Source organism: Abrus precatorius, unplaced genomic scaffold, assembly GCF_003935025.1.
Source record: "Abrus precatorius isolate BTA unplaced genomic scaffold, Abrus_2018 Scaffold9, whole genome shotgun sequence".
In the NCBI taxonomy this organism is placed as follows: Eukaryota; Viridiplantae; Streptophyta; class Magnoliopsida; order Fabales; family Fabaceae; genus Abrus; species Abrus precatorius.
Window position 1 is genome coordinate 35,452,046 of NW_020874439.1, and position 22,596 is coordinate 35,474,641.

At 34.7% G+C, this 22,596-nt stretch overlaps 5 protein-coding genes across 9 annotated transcripts; 3 read left to right on the plus strand and 2 right to left on the minus strand.

The window, feature by feature from the left end:
- Nucleotides 1–1,318: 1,318 nt before the first annotated feature.
- On the minus strand, nucleotides 1,319–4,835 carry LOC113849765 (protein transport protein SEC23). Its single transcript, XM_027479916.1, has one exon. The coding sequence runs from the start codon at nucleotides 3,566–3,568 to the stop codon at nucleotides 1,877–1,879; it is 1,692 nt and encodes a 563-aa protein (XP_027335717.1). The 5' UTR covers nucleotides 3,569–4,835; the 3' UTR covers nucleotides 1,319–1,876.
- LOC113849764 (purple acid phosphatase 15-like) lies at nucleotides 3,895–9,005 on the plus strand. Of its 2 annotated transcripts, XM_027479914.1 has the most exons (9): nucleotides 3,895–4,089; nucleotides 5,941–6,153; nucleotides 6,599–6,790; nucleotides 7,011–7,344; nucleotides 7,499–7,716; nucleotides 7,897–8,087; nucleotides 8,265–8,549; nucleotides 8,624–8,743; nucleotides 8,881–9,005. In XM_027479914.1, the coding sequence occupies exons 1-9, from the start codon at nucleotides 3,915–3,917 to the stop codon at nucleotides 8,890–8,892; spliced, it is 1,740 nt and encodes a 579-aa protein (XP_027335715.1). In that variant the 5' UTR covers nucleotides 3,895–3,914; the 3' UTR covers nucleotides 8,893–9,005. The 2 variants fall into 2 exon arrangements, with proteins under 2 accessions (XP_027335715.1, XP_027335716.1); XM_027479915.1 differs by lacking the exons at nucleotides 8,624–8,743; nucleotides 8,881–9,005 and having other exon boundaries at nucleotides 8,357–8,523.
- A 348-nt stretch (nucleotides 9,006–9,353) lies between these two features.
- LOC113849768 (PLASMODESMATA CALLOSE-BINDING PROTEIN 3-like) lies at nucleotides 9,354–11,386 on the minus strand. The gene is made up of 3 exons (XM_027479918.1): nucleotides 11,030–11,386; nucleotides 10,916–10,955; nucleotides 9,354–9,756 (listed from the first exon to the last, which is right to left on the minus strand). Exons 1-3 carry the CDS (start codon nucleotides 11,343–11,345, stop codon nucleotides 9,540–9,542), a joined length of 573 nt encoding a protein of 190 aa, XP_027335719.1. The 5' UTR covers nucleotides 11,346–11,386; the 3' UTR covers nucleotides 9,354–9,539.
- Nucleotides 11,387–14,228: 2,842 nt separating this feature from the next.
- LOC113849769 (gibberellin-regulated protein 12-like) lies at nucleotides 14,229–14,767 on the plus strand. The gene is made up of 3 exons (XM_027479919.1): nucleotides 14,229–14,294; nucleotides 14,465–14,495; nucleotides 14,586–14,767. The coding sequence occupies exons 1-3, from the start codon at nucleotides 14,229–14,231 to the stop codon at nucleotides 14,765–14,767; spliced, it is 279 nt and encodes a 92-aa protein (XP_027335720.1).
- A 1,653-nt stretch (nucleotides 14,768–16,420) lies between these two features.
- LOC113849762 (branchpoint-bridging protein) lies at nucleotides 16,421–21,844 on the plus strand. Of its 4 annotated transcripts, none has more exons than XM_027479908.1 (9): nucleotides 16,421–16,632; nucleotides 17,216–17,527; nucleotides 18,241–18,363; nucleotides 18,474–18,510; nucleotides 18,612–18,694; nucleotides 19,162–19,239; nucleotides 19,384–19,437; nucleotides 19,574–19,702; nucleotides 19,844–21,822. In XM_027479908.1, the coding sequence occupies exons 2-9, from the start codon at nucleotides 17,231–17,233 to the stop codon at nucleotides 21,455–21,457; spliced, it is 2,415 nt and encodes an 804-aa protein (XP_027335709.1). In that variant the 5' UTR covers nucleotides 16,421–16,632; nucleotides 17,216–17,230; the 3' UTR covers nucleotides 21,458–21,822. The 4 variants fall into 4 exon arrangements, with proteins under 4 accessions (XP_027335709.1, XP_027335708.1, XP_027335706.1 ...); XM_027479907.1 differs by having other exon boundaries at nucleotides 16,427–16,632; nucleotides 18,471–18,510; nucleotides 19,844–21,844; XM_027479905.1 differs by having other exon boundaries at nucleotides 16,472–16,569; nucleotides 17,218–17,527; nucleotides 18,471–18,510; nucleotides 19,844–21,715.
- The last annotated feature ends 752 nt before the right edge of the window (nucleotides 21,845–22,596 follow it).

Here is a 22,596-nt window from a genome sequence, read left to right on the forward strand (position 1 = left end):
CACTAAAAGTTATATGCTTAACGTGATTTCATAGGCTTTCCAAACATGCACTTGGTGAAATATTATGACAAAGGAGAGTTGATGAAGAATCATGCATGTAGTCATTTCTCACTTCTGGATGAATGCAGAATCTACTGTCAGAGTGACTCTGGGAAAGATGACCAACAATTAAAAGATCACCAGCATCAGGGAATGGAACGTTCTCTAATCTTTTAACATCATTAGTCCTATTACGAACGATGAAAAAATAATATGCAGAATGCACTTGCTAGTTGCAGCAAAAGACGATGAGTTTTGGTAGTGAATTCGAACTTATAATGCTTGGTGAATCATGAGAGTCAATTTGAGTGGTCCATAACAAAAGAAAAATGAATCATGCTTGGGGTTTGGACCTAAAGGAACTAGGTTTTTCTGTAACATTTTCAGGTTCAACAGTAAAAACAGCTATGATGTCTAGAATGTTTTGATTTGAACAACTTAACATCGTGACAAGTCAGAATTAGGAGGGAATCAGCAGCCTGGACTCGTGATGTCCATTTTAACTGAAATGCTGTGGTGGAAGAAGCTCGAAGAAACCTTTTCAGGTGGCGTGGCTTTTATTTCCAATTTTGAAGGCTGACAACACAAAAGGCGTACGGAGAGTGCAAAAGGAGATTTCCTGAATTATATCTAGTACTTCCTAGATTATCTGTGTGTATTTCTTCTCCTTTGTATGTCTTCGCGATTTTTCGTTTATTTGTAGTCTTTTATGTTTTATTATTGTACAATCGTTCTATTGCGGCAGCATGTGTTAGTTCTATCATTACAGTACTGTTTCTTTATTAAAATATTGTTCCTTCTGTTTATCAGATTATAGAAACTTTTGTGATTGATTGTTTTTGCTGATGCATTGTTGGTAGAAAATAATTCTTTCAACGGTGACTGCAAGAAATACTACACTCTAGTCTGATATTAAATGCGCATTCCATTTTGATATTGTCAATTTGGATATATTCTCTACACCATTCAAAAATCGACTTGCAAAAGTGATAATCAACTTCAGGCCAACATTTGTCACTATGCCTCCTAAATAAATTTTCCATGTGCCAAGGGTTTGCGGTCAAGAATTTGTTACCGAGTAATTAATTTATGTTCCACCCTTTGCAAATGATTCTGATCTTCTCATGTTCAGGCTGAAACATGATCCTCATGTTTAAATTTGCTTCATATCAAATATCATGTAAAAATAAATAAAAGAGAATGATTTTATCCTTTAACAACATGCCTTTAGTTTCTACATAATTTATCTTTTTTTTTTAATAATTTTTTTAAGCCATTTTTAATTCGCTTAAGCCGTAAATTTGAACATGAGGATCCGAATCCCAACTAATTACAGTATCATGTGTCTGCGTGGGTGTGTGTGTCAATATCACCTGATAGCGGTAGTGGAAGCTGTATGTGTTTGAAATTATAGCTGATGGCATCGTTCGTAAAGGCATTTCACTCCATTATGACCCACCCCTGGCAAACGTATCGTCCCTTCCAACCAAGCGAAAATAATCGCAGCACAAAGGAAAAGCATAATCAAAAGCAAATTAAACCGAGCAAAGCTTCAATCAGTCATAACATCAAGTGTTATTTACAGTACAGGCAAGAAGCTGGAGGATAATACAATTTCTAGTCAGAGTAAGGGTAACCATATGCTATATCTTCAAAACTACCAAGAGCATATTCTGATCAGAGTAATATATCAGACAATTTACAAATCAGAAAGTAAACAAAAAGACTCTATCTGCCGATAACATGAAACCTCTTCTTTGAAAACTACTTACAAATTTCAAATATTTTTTCACGCGACCACAATAAAGAGAACAATCCAAATTAATGCTCTTCTTTATCAGCTTTGCACTGCCAGTACCTGCAACTGGTCTAGAAAAACTTGCAAGCTCAAGTCATCGGTAAATATAATATCCGAACCATCTGTATAGGTTGAATTTTGTGTAACAGAGGGATTCAATTTGGCAAGAAGAAACCTAGCCTGGCTACTATGCTGATCACATTTAACAATCTTTGGCACTGGAAGCCGGTCGGCTACCAATTGCTCTGCATCCAGTTCTGGGGCTTCCAACAGCTTTCTAAAGTTCTCGTGATTAGGGTCCTTATCATAACCCAGCTTCCTCCACTGAGCAATCTTGGACCCATAGTGAATCACCACATGGAAGAAAGAATCAAAGAGCAAAATAAAATCTGGAGAAATGGAACGAATATCAAGCAGTACTGGAACAGGTGGCCCATCAAACGAATATTGGAAAAGAGTAGGTTGAATCATTATAAGAGAACCTACTACTCCCTCACGGTTCAGCATAAGCCGGAAAAATGCAGTTTCATCAGGAGTAGTGTTACAGACATCAATGAATTGAGATCGTCTCAAGTGGAACATAAACTGGGGATAAAGGGAAAAGTTGGAAGATAGGCGGAAGGAGGAAGGATCTTCCGGCACATAGTCCCCAAACTTAGAAGTAAAACGGATAAGCGCGTCATCGAGCCATCTAATGACATCACGAGGATAGCATGTCTCTGCGCGGAGTATAGCAAGCCTTGCCATTACTGCCGCTGCGGCTTCTTGATCAAACCCAGCAGCAATATCAGCAGAATGGTTTGCAACCCATCGTCTTGCAGCAGTGGTCACTCTTTTTCTGAGTCCCATGTTGCCCTGCCGGTACCGTGTTATAAACTGGATCAAAAATGCAGAGCCGGGTTGAATTTTCTGTTCATCATTCACTTGGAAGAAAAAAGCGACACAAGTTTTGTCAGTGAGGGTGTTCAACTTCCACACAGAGGTACCACCTTGTCCAACCTCAGTCTCACTCACTAAACTGGTCTTTTTTCTAAGAGACACACAAGGACCAAGAGCTCCACAGATTTTCACATCCTTAGTAGTCACAATTTCAATAGTTGCATCAAAGTTCATGTTCAAATGGCCCTCACGGCCACGTTTAAATATATGGCGGAGACATTTCCTGAATTGGTCGGAATCAAAGGAGTCCACAAGAATCATGAATCCACCAGAGTGCTCAACAGGTTGGCGAAGCTCGGCTGCCCCGACTTGGTCGAGGGAAGAAGCAAACAGATCAAGAACAACGGTGGAGTCAGAAAGCCTCTTTGAAATATGGGTGTAGAAAGAGGAGGATTTAGCATGGTGTGTTGCTTGGGCAGTGAAGATGTGGTGGTGGGTTCTGATGGAATGGCGGAGATCAGACTGTACAATGATGCCGGGTCCGAGAGTAGCAGGTCCAGTGGTGAAGAGCATGATCCTGGAGCCGGTGTTTACGTGGCAAGACTCTAAAAGTCCAATGGCAACAGAGATTGCAGCACCAGTGGCCCTCGGGGGGCGAGTGCCGGGGGTGAAGTTGTATGTAGAATGGATGTCTTGGATTGCAGCAGCGATGCTGAACTCGCATTCGGAAAGTGGGAGAAGAAAACCCTGCCTGGGGACGAGAGGTGTTTGTCCTCCGAGATGCGGGTGGTGGGGGCGGTTAATGTTGAGCAAGTGGCGGATCTGAGGAATGACGGAGTACATGACATGCATACATAATATGTTCGCTAATTGATTGAAATTTGAATTGAATTAAAATGGCGAAAGTGAAGAGAGAGAGAGAGAGAGAGATAGAGTACCTGATTGGAGGAGAGTTGACGATTGCCATGAAAGATGAGGAGTCTCGAACAGTGGGAGAAAGCAAGATCGTGGAGGTAGACCATGGAGTCGAAGGTGAGGAGAGCGACGAGAGCGTTGTCGGGGAGGAGGTCGAGGAGGAAGAGGAGGTGGTTCTTGAGGGAACGGAGGTCTTCCGGGGAGGAGGAGAGGTCGACGAGGAAGAGGAAGGCGGGAGGGAAGGGAGAGGAAGAGGAAGGTGAAGAGTACTCGACGGTGCTGTATGTGGGGAAGAGTTCGGCGGGGAGATTGGTGTCGGCGATGGGGCGAGGGAAGGGGTTGCGGAGGGAGCAGAAGGGGCAGTGCCAGATGCGTGACTGGTAGTCGAGGCGGGCGTAGGGGTTCAAAACGGCGCCGCATCGGGAGCACACAAGTGCTTCATAGGGCAGAATTGGTAGGTCAGTCCCACTTCCTTGCATCAAATTCAATGGACTGCACATTATGCTCAGCGGAATTATCAGACCGCTACCTTCCGATTTCGTGCATGGCCACGAATTCCACGACCATCTTAGCCCTTCCACCGCCTCCAATTCCACCAAATCCATCTCTCTCTCTCTCTCTCTCTCTCTCTCTCTGCCACCGAGGGTTTAGCCTCTCCTCTTTCACTCCCTTCTAGCCAACTACACTCTTAATTCCTTTTTATTTTTATTACTATTATCATCATTCTACTTATAATTCATTTTAATTCTCATCAAACAATGTCTTTTTTTAATCAAAATTCATTATTTCGGTCAAGTATTGCCCTTAATTATTTCTCTCTTTTTTTACCAAACATATTCCTAGATTGAATTGTCAACATTATTACAATCAAATTTGTCCTTTTTAATAAAATTATCATCACTTAACACAATAAAACAAATAATTTACTAATAAAACCTTTACACTTGTAACTTAGAAAAAGCTCTACTCTATTCTTGTCTAAAGAACATTACTTAATAAGTGTAGAGATAAGTACAAGAGTGACTTTGGTAAGTACCGATTCTTCACAGAATTTGGGAATTGGTATGTACTTATGACGAAGCAAAGAAAAAGGAGCGTACCATTTGAATTATCAGATGATCTAACTTCGCATGTGATGCCCGGCTTGTACAGCTATAGAAGACAGGAGTAGCGAAGAATGCATTTTTGTTAGTGTTGAAATGTATGCTCTGTCTTCATCATTTTAATTATGTCACTTTATGATTGTAACTAAAGCCTACATTTAATTGACGGAACCGGTCTTCGCACGAAACCTGTGAGACATCTTTTTTAAGGGACATGGATTCTAACTTTTGAACTTTCTTCAATTTTAGTACCAAAAAAAGTGAATTTTGTTCACAGTATTTGCCAATTTACAATAACAAAATTATGCTAATGACAAATGTTACACGACCAATCTCTTCCGGCATTTCTCTTTTAACAATTGATGCTGGGAACAAAATTCGAAATTTGAGTTCGTTACACTAAATTAAGTAAGAATGGACAACATTTAGGATATATTTCTTTTAGTATTTTTATATTATGTTTAATTAAATATTGTTTTTATAATTTGTGATTATTCATTGTAGATTTTTTTTATTTAAATAAAAATTTATTTTTAAGTAGAAATAATATAAAAATGTTTTAAAAACTTGACCTAAATATTGTGCAAGTTTATTTTATATTGGTTGAGTCGAATTTATTGACATGTTGGAATTTCTTCTGGGGCCAAACGCGTCAATTAAAATTAGTATTTATTTAATCTTAAATGCATGAGAAACACAGACACATGTGATATATTGGTACGCAGCTAAAACATGAATATGAATATGAATATGAATATGAACAAACTTAATGAACGCAAGTGTAACTTATCCAGGAACCTTGTCGGTAGCAAGATTGGTCATCCAAACAAAATAGCTTTATATTCTGACTATGAAAAAGGAGCTATTAATTATCTTGCCTTCTACGCTGCATTCACCATGACAATGTGAATGTGAAGTCATCCTTTTGTTTCTTTATATTCTTTGATGTCCTTTCCAGCCTCACCATTAATTTTTAAAAAAGAAATAAATCCTCGAATTGCTCAATTAATCACGCGCAACAACTTTGAAATAATTTCCTAAAATGTTTGAACTTTGACCCTTGTTTTTTTTCGTTTCTTCCCGCATCCCAGCTTGGTGCGGTGCCCATGAGACTATTTAATTAGCCATATTAACTCTCAACTCACTGTGTTTTGAATGCTGAAATGGGTCGGCTTCATATTGCCATATTGTCTCTGTTGTTTTCAGTCTACACCATTGTTCATGGCGGAATTCCAACAACTTTGGATGGACCCTTCAAGCCTGTCACCGTTCCTCTTGATCGGAGCTTCCGTGGAAACGCTGTGGACCTCCCAGACACAGATCCTCTTGTTCAAAGAACTGTTGAAGGGTTCCAGCCAGAACAAATCTCTGTCTCCCTCTCTGCTTCTCATGACTCTGTTTGGATTTCTTGGATTACTGGTACCACTTCCCTTCTTCCACTTATCTTCGTTACTTTCTGATCCCCTTCTTCAATTTAATATAACAAACTTAGAAGAAGAGGTCACAAATGAATTACATAGTCGCTGCCTCTATGCTATGCACACAAATGGCCTTGTTTTTTCGGTTTTATCCAAATGCAATTAATGTTGCTTTCAGTTTCATCGAATTCAAAAATTGACTCTCTGTTGCTAATGCTACAGGAGCACATTCAGTTTCCGGGTGCTAATTTCTTCAGCCCGCAAGTGGCAAAAGTTTCCTTTTTGAATGCATACACATTAAGCAAGCAATAATTAATTATACCGTTTGAGGTTAAAGATTTTCTTTTGAACCAGCCCAACTAATATATTGCATCATTAGAAGCTTTAGCAAACAGCCACAAAACACGCATGGAATAAAATATCACATTGTTGGATTATATTTGCAGGGGAATTCCAAATTGGGGACAATATAGAACCCTTAGATCCTGAAAGTGTTGCCAGCATAGTTCAATATGGAAGGTTCGGAAGGTCAATGACTCACCAAGCTACGGGTTATTCGCTTGTTTACAGTCAACTTTATCCTTTTGAAGGCCTTCAAAACTACACGTCTGGAATTATACATCATGTTCGTCTCAAAGGTATAACACTCGCTACAGGTTTCCATTTTGTCTCACATTCACCGTTTATTTTATCCAAACAAATGTTGTTATGTCTTCAAAGGAAGGAAACAAAAAAAGAAGCACTATGGTTTTGAATCATGAATCCATTGCCTGAACATCCTAAGTCAACTCAAGCTTGGTTGGTTTTGCCTGAAGAATTTTGTTGGCAAAATTTAAAAATCTGTTGTGTTTGCCGCAGGATTGAGAGCCAACACATTATATCAATATCAATGTGGAGACCCTTCTTTGTCAGCAATGAGTGATGTTCACTATTTCAGAACCATGCCAGTTTCAGGTCCCAAGAGCTACCCTAGCAGAATAGCAGTGGTTGGAGACTTGGGTCTCACATACAATACCACATCCACTGTTAATCATATGATCAGTAACCATCCTGATCTTATTCTATTGGTTGGAGATGTTAGTTATGCTAACCAGTATCTTACTAATGGCACTGGGGCTGACTGCTACTCTTGCTCATTTCCTAACACTCCAATCCACGAAACATATCAGCCTCGTTGGGATTATTGGGGAAGGTAAAATTTAAACTTTCTTCATTAGGAATTAGGAAACTTTTCTTTATCATTGCTTTAGAGTTTGGACAGATGATGGTGGCCTTGCCATTGTCTTGATTTTTTCTTTTGAGATATCTTTGTTGCATTTCAGCTTATACGTCAATTATTGATTCAGGTACATGCAACCTCTGATTTCTAGTGTCCCAATAATGGTAATAGAAGGGAATCATGAGATAGAAGAACAAGCTGAGAACCAGATATTTGTTGCTTATAGTTCTCGATTTGCATTCCCATCAGAAGAGAGTGGATCATCATCCACTTTCTATTATTCTTTCAATGCTGGAGGAATACATTTTATAATGCTGGGGGCCTACATATCCTATAACAAATCGGGTTAACTCTTGGTTCATTTTTTCTATTGTCTTCTGCACGATTGATATTCTTCATATTACTAACATGGTTTAAACTTGAGCATTGCTGTTCATTTACATGCATGATAAGGACAGAGAGTGCTAAAGTTTCTTCCATATTAATATTGACTCACTACCAGTATTATCCCCTTTTTTATTGCAGGGGACCAGTATAAGTGGTTAGAGAGAGACTTGGCTTCTTTTGACAGGGAAGTAACTCCGTGGCTGGTAGCTACATGGCATTCACCTTGGTACAGCACCTACAAGGCACATTATAGAGAAGCAGAGTGTATGAGGGTAGAGATGGAAGACTTACTATATAAATACGGCGTTGACATTGTCTTCAATGGACATGTAAATATTAATTGTTGTTTCCATTACATATGATCCATAATTCTTGCCTTTATTAACCTCTATTGCTAGGATTTTGGTAAAGCCATTGATGGCTTAGAGAGGATCACATGAATTTAGGTAATAAGCACTTGTACATGCCTTGGGAATTCTTAACTGAAAAGCACAACGATTGAACAGGTTCATGCGTATGAGAGATCAAACCGAGTATACAACTACACATTGGATCCATGTGGTCCTGTTTACATAACTGTTGGGGATGGTGGTAACAGGGAGAAGATGGCAATTACACATGCAGATGACCCCGGAAACTGTCCAGAACCATCAACCACACCAGACGAGTATATGGGTGGCTTCTGCGCGTTTAATTTTACCTCTGGTCCTGCAGCAGGCAAGTTCTGTTGGGACCGACAACCTGATTATAGTGCTTTCAGAGAAAGTAGCTTCGGCCATGGGATTCTAGAGGTCATCTTTCTTTCTCTACAACTTCCTGCAATGCATGTTATTGGTATATAAACTAACTGGTAGACCCTACGCAGGTGAAAAATCAAACCCATGCGTTGTGGACTTGGCATCGTAATCAAGACTTGTATGGTAGCGCTGGAGATGCCATTTACATTGTTAGGCAACCCCAAAGGTGTCCCCCAGTCAAGCCAGAGGTACATTATCTCTTATCTATTTACAGTTGCTCTATCATTCTTATAGACAACTAATCCTTCAAATGCTGATCTTATTTATGTCTCTTCTACTCACTTTGCATTTAGCTATACAGTTGATTTATTCTTTCATTTTATAGCAGGGCGCCTAAAAATTTAACTTAAAGAAGCATTAAGTTTATCAATGCTACCGTGTGCTGCCAACCGGATTCGGAGGTATACTGTATGTTATCGTGTCTTAGCAACAGATATTGTAACCCAATCCTATTTTTTTGAACAAATTTAATAAAACAAAAAATCTTGCGTGTGCATTGGATACATGATGGATATGTTCTTAACACAACACAGGACATGTTCAGATATGTTCATATTAGTCCGATCGAACTTGCTATTGGAATTTTGTTAGTGCCCCTCTCTGTAATTAAATTATATCAAATCGGAGAAATGCATATTAACATTTGATATAAAGGCTCTCGTTTTTTCATTCTTTACTATATAGGCAAGACCGTATAGAATACGTTTAGGGATCCATAACATAACAAAATATAATAATAATCTAGTAATGGTAATTTAGCGAGCGACCTTATCGACCTTGCAAAAGTACACGGAGAGAAGTAAAGAACACAGAAAAATGATATGCAAGAAAATCAAACGGTAATATATTGTTCTGTCGAACGAACAACCAAATTGAGGCATTGCATTAAGGAAATTGTAAGGTCCACAAATCATTAATCTATTATATAATCTCAACAAAGGTCTCCCTACAATTCTGGGTCAGCACCTGCCACTTGGATGTCATTTATGAGATGTAGTTGCATCTGACAAAGCCAAAAGCACATACATGCAGGATTAGAAGAGATGAAAGGAAAACTGAAAATGAGGTGGTCATTGCCTTTGAAGGAGCTCTAGAGTTTTCAGGGATTTGTGGGTTCATTCCTGGAGATAGTCCACCAGCACCATGGAGTGGAGTAGCAGTGGGTGTAGGCACGTTCGGGTTGTTCATCGGTGACGTTGAACTTGTGACTGTTGTATTTGTAACTTCGGCAGTGCTAGACATTATAAGAAATCAAGCAATTAACAGTAGCTTATGCTTTACGAAAGAAAAAAAATTTTTTTTTTCAAACTAGCTTACTGTTACCGTTAACCCATTTTACAGTAATACATTGACCTCTTACGTTGAAATAATCATCGCGTGGGCGTAAAATAAACCTAAAATTCGAACGAGTTGGCCTCGTTATAAAGTCACCTGTTTTCATCAGCAATTTGCTTTCATGCAAGGCATAAGAAATCTAAAGGTGCCACAACATCAGAGGTATTACATAAGGTGTCAGATGGGCTACATGATCCAAACTCGAGTTTTGGCCTCCATCAGATTAGGTAAAAAGAGTCAGCTTTTTATTCAGGAACATAAACCAAAGCCTCAAGCTTGTTTCTAACTTGTATTTTACATTTAAATAGCCTGGGTCAACCTAAATTCCATCAAACAAAAACTCGATTGAATCCCTTTAAAAAAGTCTGAAACCATATGTTTTAGCATGTTTAACTGAGGCGGCCAATCAAATCAGATAATTTTACCAGCTCTAGAGGGGTTTAGTTACTTACCTTCAGCAATGTCTAACCTAATGTGTGTGTGTGTATGAATTCCACTATTCCATTGATTAGTACTACTATTGCTAACTGCTCCTCCCCAGTCCCGTACCATTCATTGAAAACCACCCATGCTAGACTTGTGAAAGCCTCGAGGTGGCGTCAGGCACAATGCGTATAAATACTATATTGTTTTGGTACAAGGAAAGATATTATTTAATTTATTTTTTAGAATTCATTTTCTTATACCTAGATTTTTTATCTTATCATAGAATTCCTCACATCACTTTTTATTTTAATCGATTTCTTGTTTCCTACTTTCTCATGTCCATTACAATTTACGACCAAAATCCAAGATATTGGAAACAGGAAGGAAGCCAGACAGCACGACTAGATGGAAGTAACAGCAAACAGACAAGACAAGACAGCAAGGTGAAAAAAAAGCATGTACAGATGCACGTGACGCATGCCATAATCTCGCTGCACGTGAATTCAAGCTCTGCCCACTACAGCAATGATGATGGCATGAATGCATACATACTCACCGGAAATAAGTATCCATATCAAGGTAGAAGGAAGAGAGCATACCTAGGGGTTGCGGAGGAGGGGTACACGCAAGATCCATAGCCTATAAAAAGAGAAGAAAATGAAATGATCCATTGACCAAGAAAATATGGCATGAATGAATGAATGCATACATACTGGGATCGGTTTGGGCGATGGTGGAAGTGCCGGCGAAGTGGCACGCATGAGGAGCTCCGGCGTTGCGCTGGTAGAAGCTGTTGAAGGCATAAGAAGCATGAGCTTGGAGGGTGTTGGGAATGTAGCATGGCCCATCTGGCTGAATGGGAACGCAAGCAGCTCCACCTCCTCCACATGCAGAGTCCAACGCTCTCTGCAGTTCTTCCTCGCTCGCACCAATCTTCGCCACGCACCAACTCCCTCCTCCTTCTGCTCCCGCCATGCTCACCATCACCATCACCATCACCAAACAAACCACCTTTGCTCCCACTCCCATTGCGTGCTTTTCCTTTTTCAGTACTTGGTAAATCCAAGGAATAGAGACTCTGCAGGAGGAGGGAGGGAAATAACACTGCATATTACATTCAAGTCAGGAATGTGCCATGCATACAAATCCAACTTATGTTAAGATTAGTTCCACAGTCCATTTTTAATAATGTAAGATGGGTAAAGATTGAGAGAAATGGAAAGAAAAAAAAAATATTAAAAATGAATATAAAAAAAAAAGAATAAAAGTACAAGTATTTTAGGTCAATGTTAACTTTTTTAGTCGTTAAATAAATATTATAATACTTGCTTCTAAGGTTATATTTTAAAAGCATACCCATGTTTACGCGGATATTGAATTATATACTACTCAATTCTCATTTTCTTGCTTATATTAAAATATTTTTTAACAAACCCTTTTTAATACATTCTTAATTATTAATTAAATTTATTATAAATTATAATATTTTTAACTTATTAATTTTAATAAATTTTAATTAATAGTTAAGTGTTAAAAAATATATTTCTAACACTCTTTAAAAAGTATTATATGTAAGCTAAAATATGTTATATTTCTTTTAAAAATAACAACTATTTGTTTAAAAATAATTGTTTAAAATTTAAATTAAGTAAATGTTATATATGTATAATAATGAATTGTTTTTTAAAAATAATACAATAAATAAAATTATAAAATTAATGTTCTTACTGTAAATAAGTGTGTTGAATTGAAAAATCACATTAGTTTCTGTTTTCTTCATATGTGTAATCAATTTTCTTACCATATATGTAATATGATATAATAATATTGTTCATATTTTTATAAAAAGTAATGTATTTTTAATTATTATTCATTTAACAACTTTTTTAGTGTCATAGAGATTTGTTTATAATACATCTTTATTAAAAAATAAAATATTTTAAAATTTGATATATTAATAACGTTGAGTGGTATTTTATACATATACACACACCAAGATGGCATTTACAGGAATGTTAACTTCTATACTCTTCGATCCTCGTTTTCTAATTTAAATAAATAGAAATAGAAATTATGTGAATTTTACTATTTTATTCATAATATAACAACTTTTTTATTTTTATAGTTTTTAACAAATAATTAAAAAATATATGTTTTTATCACCCTCCAATAAGCATTATTATGAGCTAAAATTAAGTAATTAATGAAAGCTTTAAATTATTTATATACTTAAAATAAACTGCACTCTTTGAATATTAGTAAACCATTATAATACATACAATTTACATATTTTATTTTTTAAAATATAAATAATATTATATATAATATATATGACTTATATTTTTTTTATAATTTTTTTAAAGTGTGTACATATATACATTTCTTTTGTTTTTTTGCATATTTTTCTAATCAAATGTAATTTTATATTCATTCATAAGATTATGATAAAATTGTTGATAGTCAAAATGTTAAATTTTTTAAAAAAATTATAGCTATTTATTAAAATATGACTATTAAAAATTAAAATTAGGTAAATATTATATATATATATATATATGTATATGTATATATAATATATTCTTATATTAGTGTAAGTTTAAAAAATTTTATACACAATCTAAGTCTTTTATTTAACTTACATTTAACAATTAATAAAATAATAAATTATAGATCATTAGATATAAATTAAATGAAAGGATTAGATTGATTGTAAAAAATTTTTAGACTTACTATAGTGTGAGAAAATCTTTCTTCATATATATAAATAATTATAACAAAATATTATTTTTTGAAATAAAATCATAACTATTTATATATACCGATGTATTTGTAAGTTAATAATATTAGGTTTATATACGGTAAGTTTAACTCATTTAATAATTAAACATAACTATAATAACGAGACACATTTTTTAATTTAATTAATTAATTAATTAAAATAAATATTTAATAAGTCAAATCTTATAATCAATGCTCTTATTTGAATGGAAAAAGCACATTAATTAGTTTCTCTTTTCTTTGTATATAATGAATTTTTTATAATTTTATAAAAATTACTGTATTTTTAATTATCATTTATTTAACATTTTTTTTATGTGTGTCATAAGAATATATCTGCCGTGAAAATAATAAATATTTTAAAATTTGATATATTAATAACATTGAATACTACAGTGAAGTTTATCTATTTTTTTACATATGTCTTTGGACAACATTAAACAAATTATTTATTTAAAAATTTAGAGAATTAATTATTAAAAATTGGAAAAGAAATATTTTAAAAGGTTAGAAATATGAAAAATTAAGAAATATATGCATGAAATTAATTAAATTTTAATATAATAAACTAATTAAATTAAAAGATTTAAAAAAAATATCTAGAAACATAACATGTAACAATTAATAAAGATTCTTTCAATATATAAGTAAAATTTGAAAGCATGAAAAGTCAAGAAACATAGCACAATTAAATGAAGCAATGAAACTGAAAGTTTTTTTTTTTTTTTTAAAGAAATATTAAAAGATGGCATGTGATACTCTATGAAAAAACTTCAAAATTATAATTTAATTTAAATACATTGATAATATAAAAATTATTTATACTCATCCAATAATAAATAACCACATTAATAAGAATTGCAAATTTTTTTTAACAATTAATATTAAAATTATATATACAAAGTATTTACTTAATTGACCCTGCAAAATTTTACACAGTAATAATATAAATTAATGATATCCCTTTGCTAAAATTGAATGGGCAACAGAAATATGGCAGAATATATGCAAGTTTTAAGTTATGTGTAGACAAAATACTGTTCTCATATTTAATTGTATAGTCCCATTGTTTGCATATATAAGTCCTCCATCACCTTACCAGCTTTGTGAAAGACAAGAACAAGGCAAAGAGTCATGGCTAAAATTCTGTGTGCATTTCTCCTCATCCTTGCCATGGCTTCTGTGACTCGAGTTGCTTATGTGAGTAATCGTTCTCTCCCTCTGTAGTCTGTTCTCTCCCCCACATATACTGCTTAAAATAGTTTAAAAACGAGGCCAATTAAAAGTAAAAAATGTACGTAACGTATTACATGTTTTCCCAGAATTCATCTTTTCACTACTGATCTACTATTATTTTTCAAAATCCACAGGCTGGGGGAGAGGGATCACTTACGCTCGAACGTACGTGCTAATTCTATCATACTCATTTTTTTTTGTATTTTAATTTTTGAAACAAAATAATGAAATATTGTGATGATCTTGGCAATTCAGAATGCCCGAATGCATGCAACTATCGTTGTTCGGCGACTCAATACAAGAAGGCGTGCCTGTACTTCTGCAACTATTGCTGTGCGAAATGTTTGTGTGTGCCATCAGGAACCTATGGCCACAAAGAAGAGTGTCCATGCTACAACAACTTGAGAACCAAGAAAGGAGGACCCAAGTGCCCCTAATTCAACTAATGCTGCCCTTTTATCAATAACTTCCATTTTGTATTTTATGGTAAAGGTAGCTCATATTTGTGAGCTATCCTTTGCATATTATTTATGGCTCAAGAAATAAATGCCTGATTTTTTTATCCTTTATCTTCTTTATCATCCATTCTACTGTTTTGTTCGCCAATTCCATTCTACTGTTAATGGTAAAGAATGCATAAAGAAGTGATCATCGTTGATTCGTGAATGTTTCTACAGCAATTAGCAGTGAGGTTAGTCACAAAGAAGTAACGGAAGATAAATAATATGTATATTGAGAGAACAATTAAATTCTTTTAGAAATAATTCTGATAAGAGTTGTTTTAGGGGTTAAAAACACACTCTCTAATATATTTTTTTTAAATATATCTTTAATTATTAATTATTTTTATTAACAAAATATAAAAGGTGAAACAATTATATTATATGAGAAAAAAAGTGAGACTCATTTATTTATTTTTAATTTTTAATACATTTTAATTAATGATTAAAAGTGTGTTAAAAATAATGTGCTAACATTTTTCTTTCACCGATAATTCTTTAAAAATATTAAATTTCATTGACTAAGGTTATATATTCATATTAATTATACATATTAAATGTTAAATAAATTAAACGTTTACATATATGCACATTTATTAACATCTTAAAAATATATACTAAAGTAAAAGATAGTTGTTGGATAAAATTTCAATTAATTTGAATTTATTTATTTTTTATAAACTTATCTATTTAAAAAAATCATTCTCGTTACATATACACACACACTTAATTTTATATTTTATTTAATAATTATATATAAGCATTGGAATTTACTAATTTAATCATTAAATCAAATTTTTTTTGTAAATCAAACCTAAAATGTAACCCAAATAAAAAATTAACTGAGTTTATTTAACAACTAACTTAAACTTTTAAAATATAAATAAATATTAATTATAAAATTATATATTTATAATTTTTTAATTTGTTTAAAATTTAATATAAAATTAATATAAATATTTTATTATTTAATGATTAATTGAAAAAATTAAATATTCATAAATAATTATTAAATAAAATAATTTTTATTTAAGCTCCACATACAGTAACATGACTCTTACATGCATAAACACGCGGACATAATAGTATTTTTTTATTGTTTATAGTTAAATTGTAATTATTATTTATAATATGTTTCAAGTATGTAACTCTTCATATAATTAAATTTTATGAAAAATTAAAGTCTGTTGTAGTATATTTGTATTATGTGTTTCATAATTTTACTAATAAAGCTGTTAAGGTTAATGGAGACTTCATAGATATGCAAATAATATTATTTTTGTGATACTTTATCAGCATATATTTATAATTTATAATAAAATATAAAATTTTAGCTCATTAAAAAATATACTCTGGAAACAATAGTAAAAAGCATTTTGATGTTATATATAAATTCAGGTTAACATTATAGCTAGGTTGGGTGAGGAAAAATCATCTAAACAGAAATTTAAAGGAGGAAACAATGACAAATAAAAGTTTATTTAAAATTTATAATAAATATTTTTATAAAAAAAATTCGTATCATCATTTAAATAGTGTTTATTTAAAGATAAAAATATAAAAATATATATCTAAAACGAAACGATATTCAATAACAATGGGACAAATGTGTTGTATGATTTATAGCAGTAGAAATACGATTGCGGAAGTGGTTAACACTAAGCAGGGGAGAAGAGAGGGTTTTGCAGTTTTGAAATTACCGTTGAACAAAGGATACGAAACAAGGACTCGGTTATGGTGTGAGTTGCAGAGTCAATTCAATTCCAATTTCAGATTCATCGGTAGCATAAACACACACACAGGTTCAATTTCGCTTTTCAATTCCTTTTATATTTTTATTTTCCTGCCCTATTCATTCCGTTCGTTCCAATTTATGCTGCTTCCCTTGCAATTGCCATCTACATTCTCAGACGCCAAATTACACTTTCCGCTTCTTCATAATTGCTAAGCATTTAGTAAGAAAGTGGAGTTTCTAGAGGTACAAACATCCACGTAGCTTGAAAATATGTATCTGAATATTTGCTTGAATCTCTTGGAAGTAAACTGTGAGAAATTCAATAATAGTTATTGAGGAGTGGCTCAAGAGTCTTCTATACAGAAAGAAAAAAATTATGATTAAGAAATTATGCCTAGTGCTAATCAAGTTCTGAAACATTTTCTTATAGAGTAGTGCTCTCAATATGAGTCTGAATATTGACATACAAATTTATTCTTATTATCATATTCTACATAAGGGAATGTGTGCTCATCTGACTGAATCGCAAATTATCAAAATTAAAGTATTTCTGGATAAGTTAATGGATAATGATTAAATAATATGTTAGTTTCAGATTGACTCTATTCTGGCCACTAAACTTTTATCCTGTTTTCCTTGTGTGTGCAAAGTGACTGAATAAGAGAATGAGTACAGAGTTTGATTCAACGTCGGCTCCTGAACCTCACAAAATGTCTGGAGCTTCATCTGCAGCAACTACTAGTGGCCAAAAGCTCTCTATATTTGCTGCCAAATCTGGATTTGTCATCCCTAAAAACAAACTATCAGGGTCATTGGTCCCCATTTTCCGAGGGGCTAAAAAGCATGGGGTCCCTGGAGTAATCAATGAAGAAAGTTCAAAACAAATTGATAGGAGATCGAAATGGGGACCTGATCTAACACAAGATGCAACTGTTAGGAGGGGAAAGGCTTTAGCTTTGCAGGTATTTTCTGGAATCCGTTAAAATAATACTCCATTAACATGTCTACTGTCTTATGTTTTTCATTTTCTAATTAATCAGTTATCATTTCCTTGAAAATATTCAATTATAAGGTTGAGATTTATATTTCTTTGTGGGTTTTGATTAAAATGTTCACTTGTTGCTACTCCTTATCTTTTATTTATTTATTTTTAGTTTTACAAGGTTTCGTCACATCCTTTTGGTGTGAAATTAACCTTTCGCTCATGGTACCCCTTCTTGATAGTGCTTCCCTGCCAGGTCAAACGGCCAATACCACGTACTGTGAGATTGTTAGATGTATGCTAGTATCAGGGTCTGTTCATGAGAAGTTAGTTTGTTGGGTTCACTGGGCTGAGATAGTTTGAAGAAATAAGGGATGTTGCCTATAAATAAAAGGGGAGGTTGAGAAAGAGATTTTTCTCCCTGTAATCGTAAATGCCCCGAGACCAGATACTTGAAGAAATAAGGCACTGGGAAAGTCTCTAAACCAGATAGATTATACTTGCAGATCTGCATTTTGTGTCTGTGTTTTGTTCTGTAATTTGAGGAGTTACTCCCTGTATTTTTTTTTATAATTAAGATTCCTTTCTAAAGTTGAGTGCTATAGTGTGTACCTCTGAATATTTGCATAGGTTCTTGATTCCCAGGTGTCAATTAATTATACTGTTGTCACTATTGTTTCACACATTTTGTAGATTAGAGTCGATCAAATTACAATGCAGTTGGAATCAGAAAAGCTGGAAGTTGGGGACACTCAGAACATGCCATTGGCTGAGAATCTAGATAAAAGCAAGTTTGGCCCTCAAATTAATAGCAAGGTTAACAACAATTGACACTGTTCCTTTTAATTTTTATTACTTGTTATTTTCTGAACACACTGCACTTATTCTTAAGTAAATGTCTGATGTTGATTTATGGATCTAAGAAGTCAGAAATGCTCGAACTTGAAAAGCGGGAAGTAATAGGTCTGTTTTCTTTGAGGTGTATCTTTCCTTTTTTCCTCTCCCCCCTCCCGTAATTTTTACAGACTGTTCATAGTATTCTTGATCTTAATCATCTTATCCAGGTGAAATTCTCAAATTAGATCCCAGCTACAAGCCTCCACCTGGTTTTAAACCATTGTTAAAAGAAGCCTGCATTCCTTTGCCTGTAAGTTTGATTCTAAAATTTTGCTAGACCTAATTCTGTACTAAAACTCTTTTGTGACATTTTAACCTGTCTCATGAATATTGATATATTTAGAATTTTCATGCCTTGTCAAGACTATAATATTTAAATTCTGTTGTTAATAATTTTCATTATTAAGGGTGTGGCTGATGCTTTGTGGGCCTTTCAGTATTTCTTTATGTTGTGAGGTGGTGGTAATATTTAGGATATTAGCATGGATACGATTTTTAGGTGTTGAGGCCTTATTTTTTTTCTCTATGGGTTTGACTGGAACGACTCAACCTCTTCTGCTTCTGATGTGTTAAGGCTAAACTTTGGCATTCTTATGTTGTAATTTAATTTTAAAAATGATCTGTTGTAGTTTTTCAAGAATAAAATATCTTTAAATTATCTAAACCTGAAGATCTGTAGTTCAATGAAAACTCTTACATGCAGTACCATATTTACAGGTCCAAGAATTTCCCGGGTACAATTTTGTTGGAGTAATATATGGGCCTGAAGGTGATAATCAAAAGCGGCTAGAAAAGGTATGAGTCATGACCATTGTGCTGGTATCTAATTCTAATCTTCATCCGGTGATCTGCAGTCTGCAAGTACGATCTGCTGATTGAGATTATGAAATTAATTTTCTTCAATTTTTTAAATTGATCTTTGATATATGCATATATCAGGAAACTGGTGCAAAGATAAAAATTCATGGAACCAAAGCAGACACAGGAGAGAAAGTAAGTTAATAATATATATTACATGGCTTTTATTCTGCATGAATCACTTTGAAATACTTTATTTTGTGAGAGAAGTACTGTAATTGTGTTTACATTTGCTTTCTGTTTTCCACTTGTTAAACTGTTACATTTTCAGGGTGAAATTAAGCCTGGAACTGATATCCAGTGCAGTTACAAAGAGATGCATGTTAAAATATCAGCTGATGGTTTTGATAAAGTGGATGCAGCAATGTCAATCATTGAACTACTAATTAACTCTATAACTGTGAGTATTGTCATTTCACCCAATGTGAGAATTTTTAATGATTTATGGTTGTGTTATAACACTATTTTTTACTATTTTATAATGATTCTATTCCTTCTGTTATTTTGATTGTCCTTGTAACTCCTTATATATTTTATTCAGGGGAATTTAGCTTCTGGTTCTACACCCTCCGTGTCAGTTTCTAGGGACAGCACTGATGTTCCAATTCAAAGCCAAGGAGGCCCCTCTTCTCGTGCAGTTTCTCTATCTCTGGAAAATCAGGCTGGGCTGCAACCAATAGCTGTTAAACAAATGCATGGGGATAACTTTCAACACTCTGGTCCATGGTTTTCAGTAGTTCCATGTCATACCCCTTTGTTTGTTTCTTCCGGTGGTATAGCCTCCTCAAATCCACCAGATCTTGCTAGAGCTCCCCATCTTTTGTCTCAAACTTCAAACATGGCTTCAACTTTTGGCGCTCAACCTGTGCCTGTTGCAGGATTTCAGCCAATTATTCAAAATCAACATGTTTCTATGCATGCACCACCACCACCAAGACAGATTTTACAACATTCCCATATGACTCAGGCAAGTCCTTTGGGTCACACTGGGCTGCCTAGAAATCCTTCTATAGTATCTGTACAGAATTTGTCAACTCCAACAAATGCTTCACTTTCATTTCCAGTTACTTTAAGCCAACCAACACCAATAGGACAACTTCATACATCAATTTCTTCCATGCCTCTACCTATGTCTGGCATATCACCATCACCAATACCTAACCAGCCATTGACCCATCTTGGGGTCTCTTCTGGGCAGAATGAATCATCTGCCCCTGTTAAAATGTCTGTAGGTCCTAGCAATATTGGGCCAATGGCTCCACCAGCAGTTCCACCTACAAGACCTGCTTCTTTACATCAACAAACGGATATTGCATTTATGCCACCACAACCAAATATTTCAATGATGCCACGATCTGCCACCTTTCCTCCACATCAAGCAGGAATTTCCCCTAGACCACCATCTACTTTGAGACCAATGCCTGCACCTACACAGTCATCTGTAAACCATTTGTCTGGACCTGTTTCATTTCCTTCACCTGGAATATCCCCTTCTTTCCCATCACCTCAGCAAGCAGGAATACCTAGTTCTGCTTCTGGAGTTGCTTCTTATCACACCCATGTACAACCACCTGTCTTGGTGACTTCAAATTCTGGAAATTTTACCTTTCAATCACGCCGGCCTAATGCAGACTACAGTCATGTGGTTGCCAGACCAAACAGTCAGGCTACTCCTCAGGGTGCTGCTACACAAGAACCACCTTCTGGTCCACGGCCACTGCCATTTGGGTTTGCTGTGCCTGATCGACCTCTTCAAATTTTTCCAAGGACACAATTCCCCAATCAGGTGGATCAAGCTCAAGCTCATGTGTCTAATGCTCGCTTTGGGGGAAGATCAGGTTCTGTCTCAAACTCGTTCCCACCACCCAGACCCGGTGCATTCCCATTTACTGGTCCAATCCCACAAATGGGCATGAAGAACTTCATTTCTGCCTCTCACTTGCCCAGTGCTGGTGCCCAAAGAGGCATGCCCATTCGACAAAGCTATCCTGCTCAGATGGCACGGCCAGATATCCCAATGCCTCTGGATCAGAAGGTTGTCAACAATCCCCCCATGACTCCTGGTAAGCCAGTATATCCTGCGGACCAAATTTATGATCCCTTTTCGCCCACTTCCATTGCACCTCCACAACTGAAAGGTAATCCTGGAAAATGAGGGAATTGGATATGGCTAAGTGAAATTTGAAGTTATGACTGCACAGGCGCGAAATTATTGCATAGATTAATATTGAGCATGATTCTAGAATCATGTGATATCTAACCAGAAAGTTTGGGTTTGATGACTTATTGTATTGCTATTTTATTGGGCGTTTCTTTTTCTGAATGCCCATGCCGATGTTTCGTTAGGAATTGGATTTTATGAATCTTCGCAGGGAGAGTTTTACACTCTTGTGTAAACTACATACCATTCGTTTAGTTTTTTTCCCTTCAATTCTGCGTTTAAGCTCGGTTTGATTAGTATTGTTTGGGTATCCGCCGTGTCACACGTCTCTTATTAACAATTTTAACTTATCTTTTAATCGATATAATAATAATAATCTTCAGCAAGTATTGGATTAATTTATTTTAATTTTTTTTAATCTAGAAAAGTTTTGTTTTAAAACTTTTTGAAGCACCCAGAAAATAAACATTTTGAAGTTAAAATAAGACATTACTATTTTCCCGTACAAGAGCTGGAAGCACCTTGATTGAAATGAGATGTAACAATATATAAGTAGCTTGGGGGAGACGTAGTGTATAATATGAATTGAGCTAACAGATGATGCACCCGTTCAAGGTTTTTGGTTCACAAATTAAAAACCTAAAGTCAAAGATGAAAATGAATTCATGGGTCTCAACTTCAAAATTCGAAGTGTCTTTTATGTCCCATCTCGGAGACAGTTTTCTGTGGGTCCAACATAACCATAATCAAATGATATAGGCAATCACGGATAGACCCTAAATAATCACGGGTTAGCAAGATGAAAAAATAAAAGTTCAATTAGTCACGGGTTCGTGTTATCTACAAATAAAATAAAAGATTATTAATTTCTTATTATACAATTTTCTTATATCAGAAATTCAAAATCATTTCCATGTTTAGCAACAAACATATACTGGCCGTGGGTAGCAATTTCTAACGAGTTGTGTTTGTTGCTAAATACTTTCTAACTTTTTTTAACTACTAGCATCAGAATAACACATTGTGAGTTTTACAATATTTTACACAATTTATTTATTTTTAAATGGAGTTAATAATGTGTAATAAATGATATTATCTTCCTGAGCTTAACATCTTTAAATTTTATAATTTAA

What these genes read in the sequence shown, in the direction of transcription:
- LOC113849762 (XM_027479905.1), top strand. An exon ending in GAAAGGCTTTAGCTTTGCAG is followed by an intron (nt 17,528 to 18,240) that starts GTATTTTCTGGA and finishes CACATTTTGTAG; the next exon opens with ATTAGAGTCGATCAAATTAC. An exon ending in TGAAAAGCGGGAAGTAATAG is followed by an intron (nt 18,511 to 18,611) that starts GTCTGTTTTCTT and finishes CATCTTATCCAG; the next exon opens with GTGAAATTCTCAAATTAGAT.
- LOC113849764 (XM_027479914.1), top strand. Translation starts at nt 3,915, where the DNA reads ATGTGGGGAAGAGTTCGGCGGGGAGATTGGTGTCGGCGATGGGGCGAG. An exon ending in TCATAGGGCAGAATTGGTAG is followed by an intron (nt 4,090 to 5,940) that starts GTCAGTCCCACT and finishes TGTTGTTTTCAG; the next exon opens with TCTACACCATTGTTCATGGC. An exon ending in CATATCCTATAACAAATCGG is followed by an intron (nt 7,717 to 7,896) that starts GTTAACTCTTGG and finishes TTTTTATTGCAG; the next exon opens with GGGACCAGTATAAGTGGTTA.
- LOC113849765 (XM_027479916.1), bottom strand. Translation starts at nt 3,568, where the DNA reads ATGCATGTCATGTACTCCGTCATTCCTCAGATCCGCCACTTGCTCAAC.
- LOC113849768 (XM_027479918.1), bottom strand. Translation starts at nt 11,345, where the DNA reads ATGGGAGTGGGAGCAAAGGTGGTTTGTTTGGTGATGGTGATGGTGATG. An exon ending in CATCGCCCAAACCGATCCCA is followed by an intron (nt 10,956 to 11,029) that starts GTATGTATGCAT and finishes CTCTTTTTATAG; the next exon opens with GCTATGGATCTTGCGTGTAC. An exon ending in CCCTCCTCCGCAACCCCTAG is followed by an intron (nt 9,757 to 10,915) that starts GTATGCTCTCTT and finishes AACAGTCACAAG; the next exon opens with TTCAACGTCACCGATGAACA.
- LOC113849769 (XM_027479919.1), top strand. Translation starts at nt 14,229, where the DNA reads ATGGCTAAAATTCTGTGTGCATTTCTCCTCATCCTTGCCATGGCTTCT. An exon ending in CTGTGACTCGAGTTGCTTAT is followed by an intron (nt 14,295 to 14,464) that starts GTGAGTAATCGT and finishes CAAAATCCACAG; the next exon opens with GCTGGGGGAGAGGGATCACT. An exon ending in GGGATCACTTACGCTCGAAC is followed by an intron (nt 14,496 to 14,585) that starts GTACGTGCTAAT and finishes TTGGCAATTCAG; the next exon opens with AATGCCCGAATGCATGCAAC.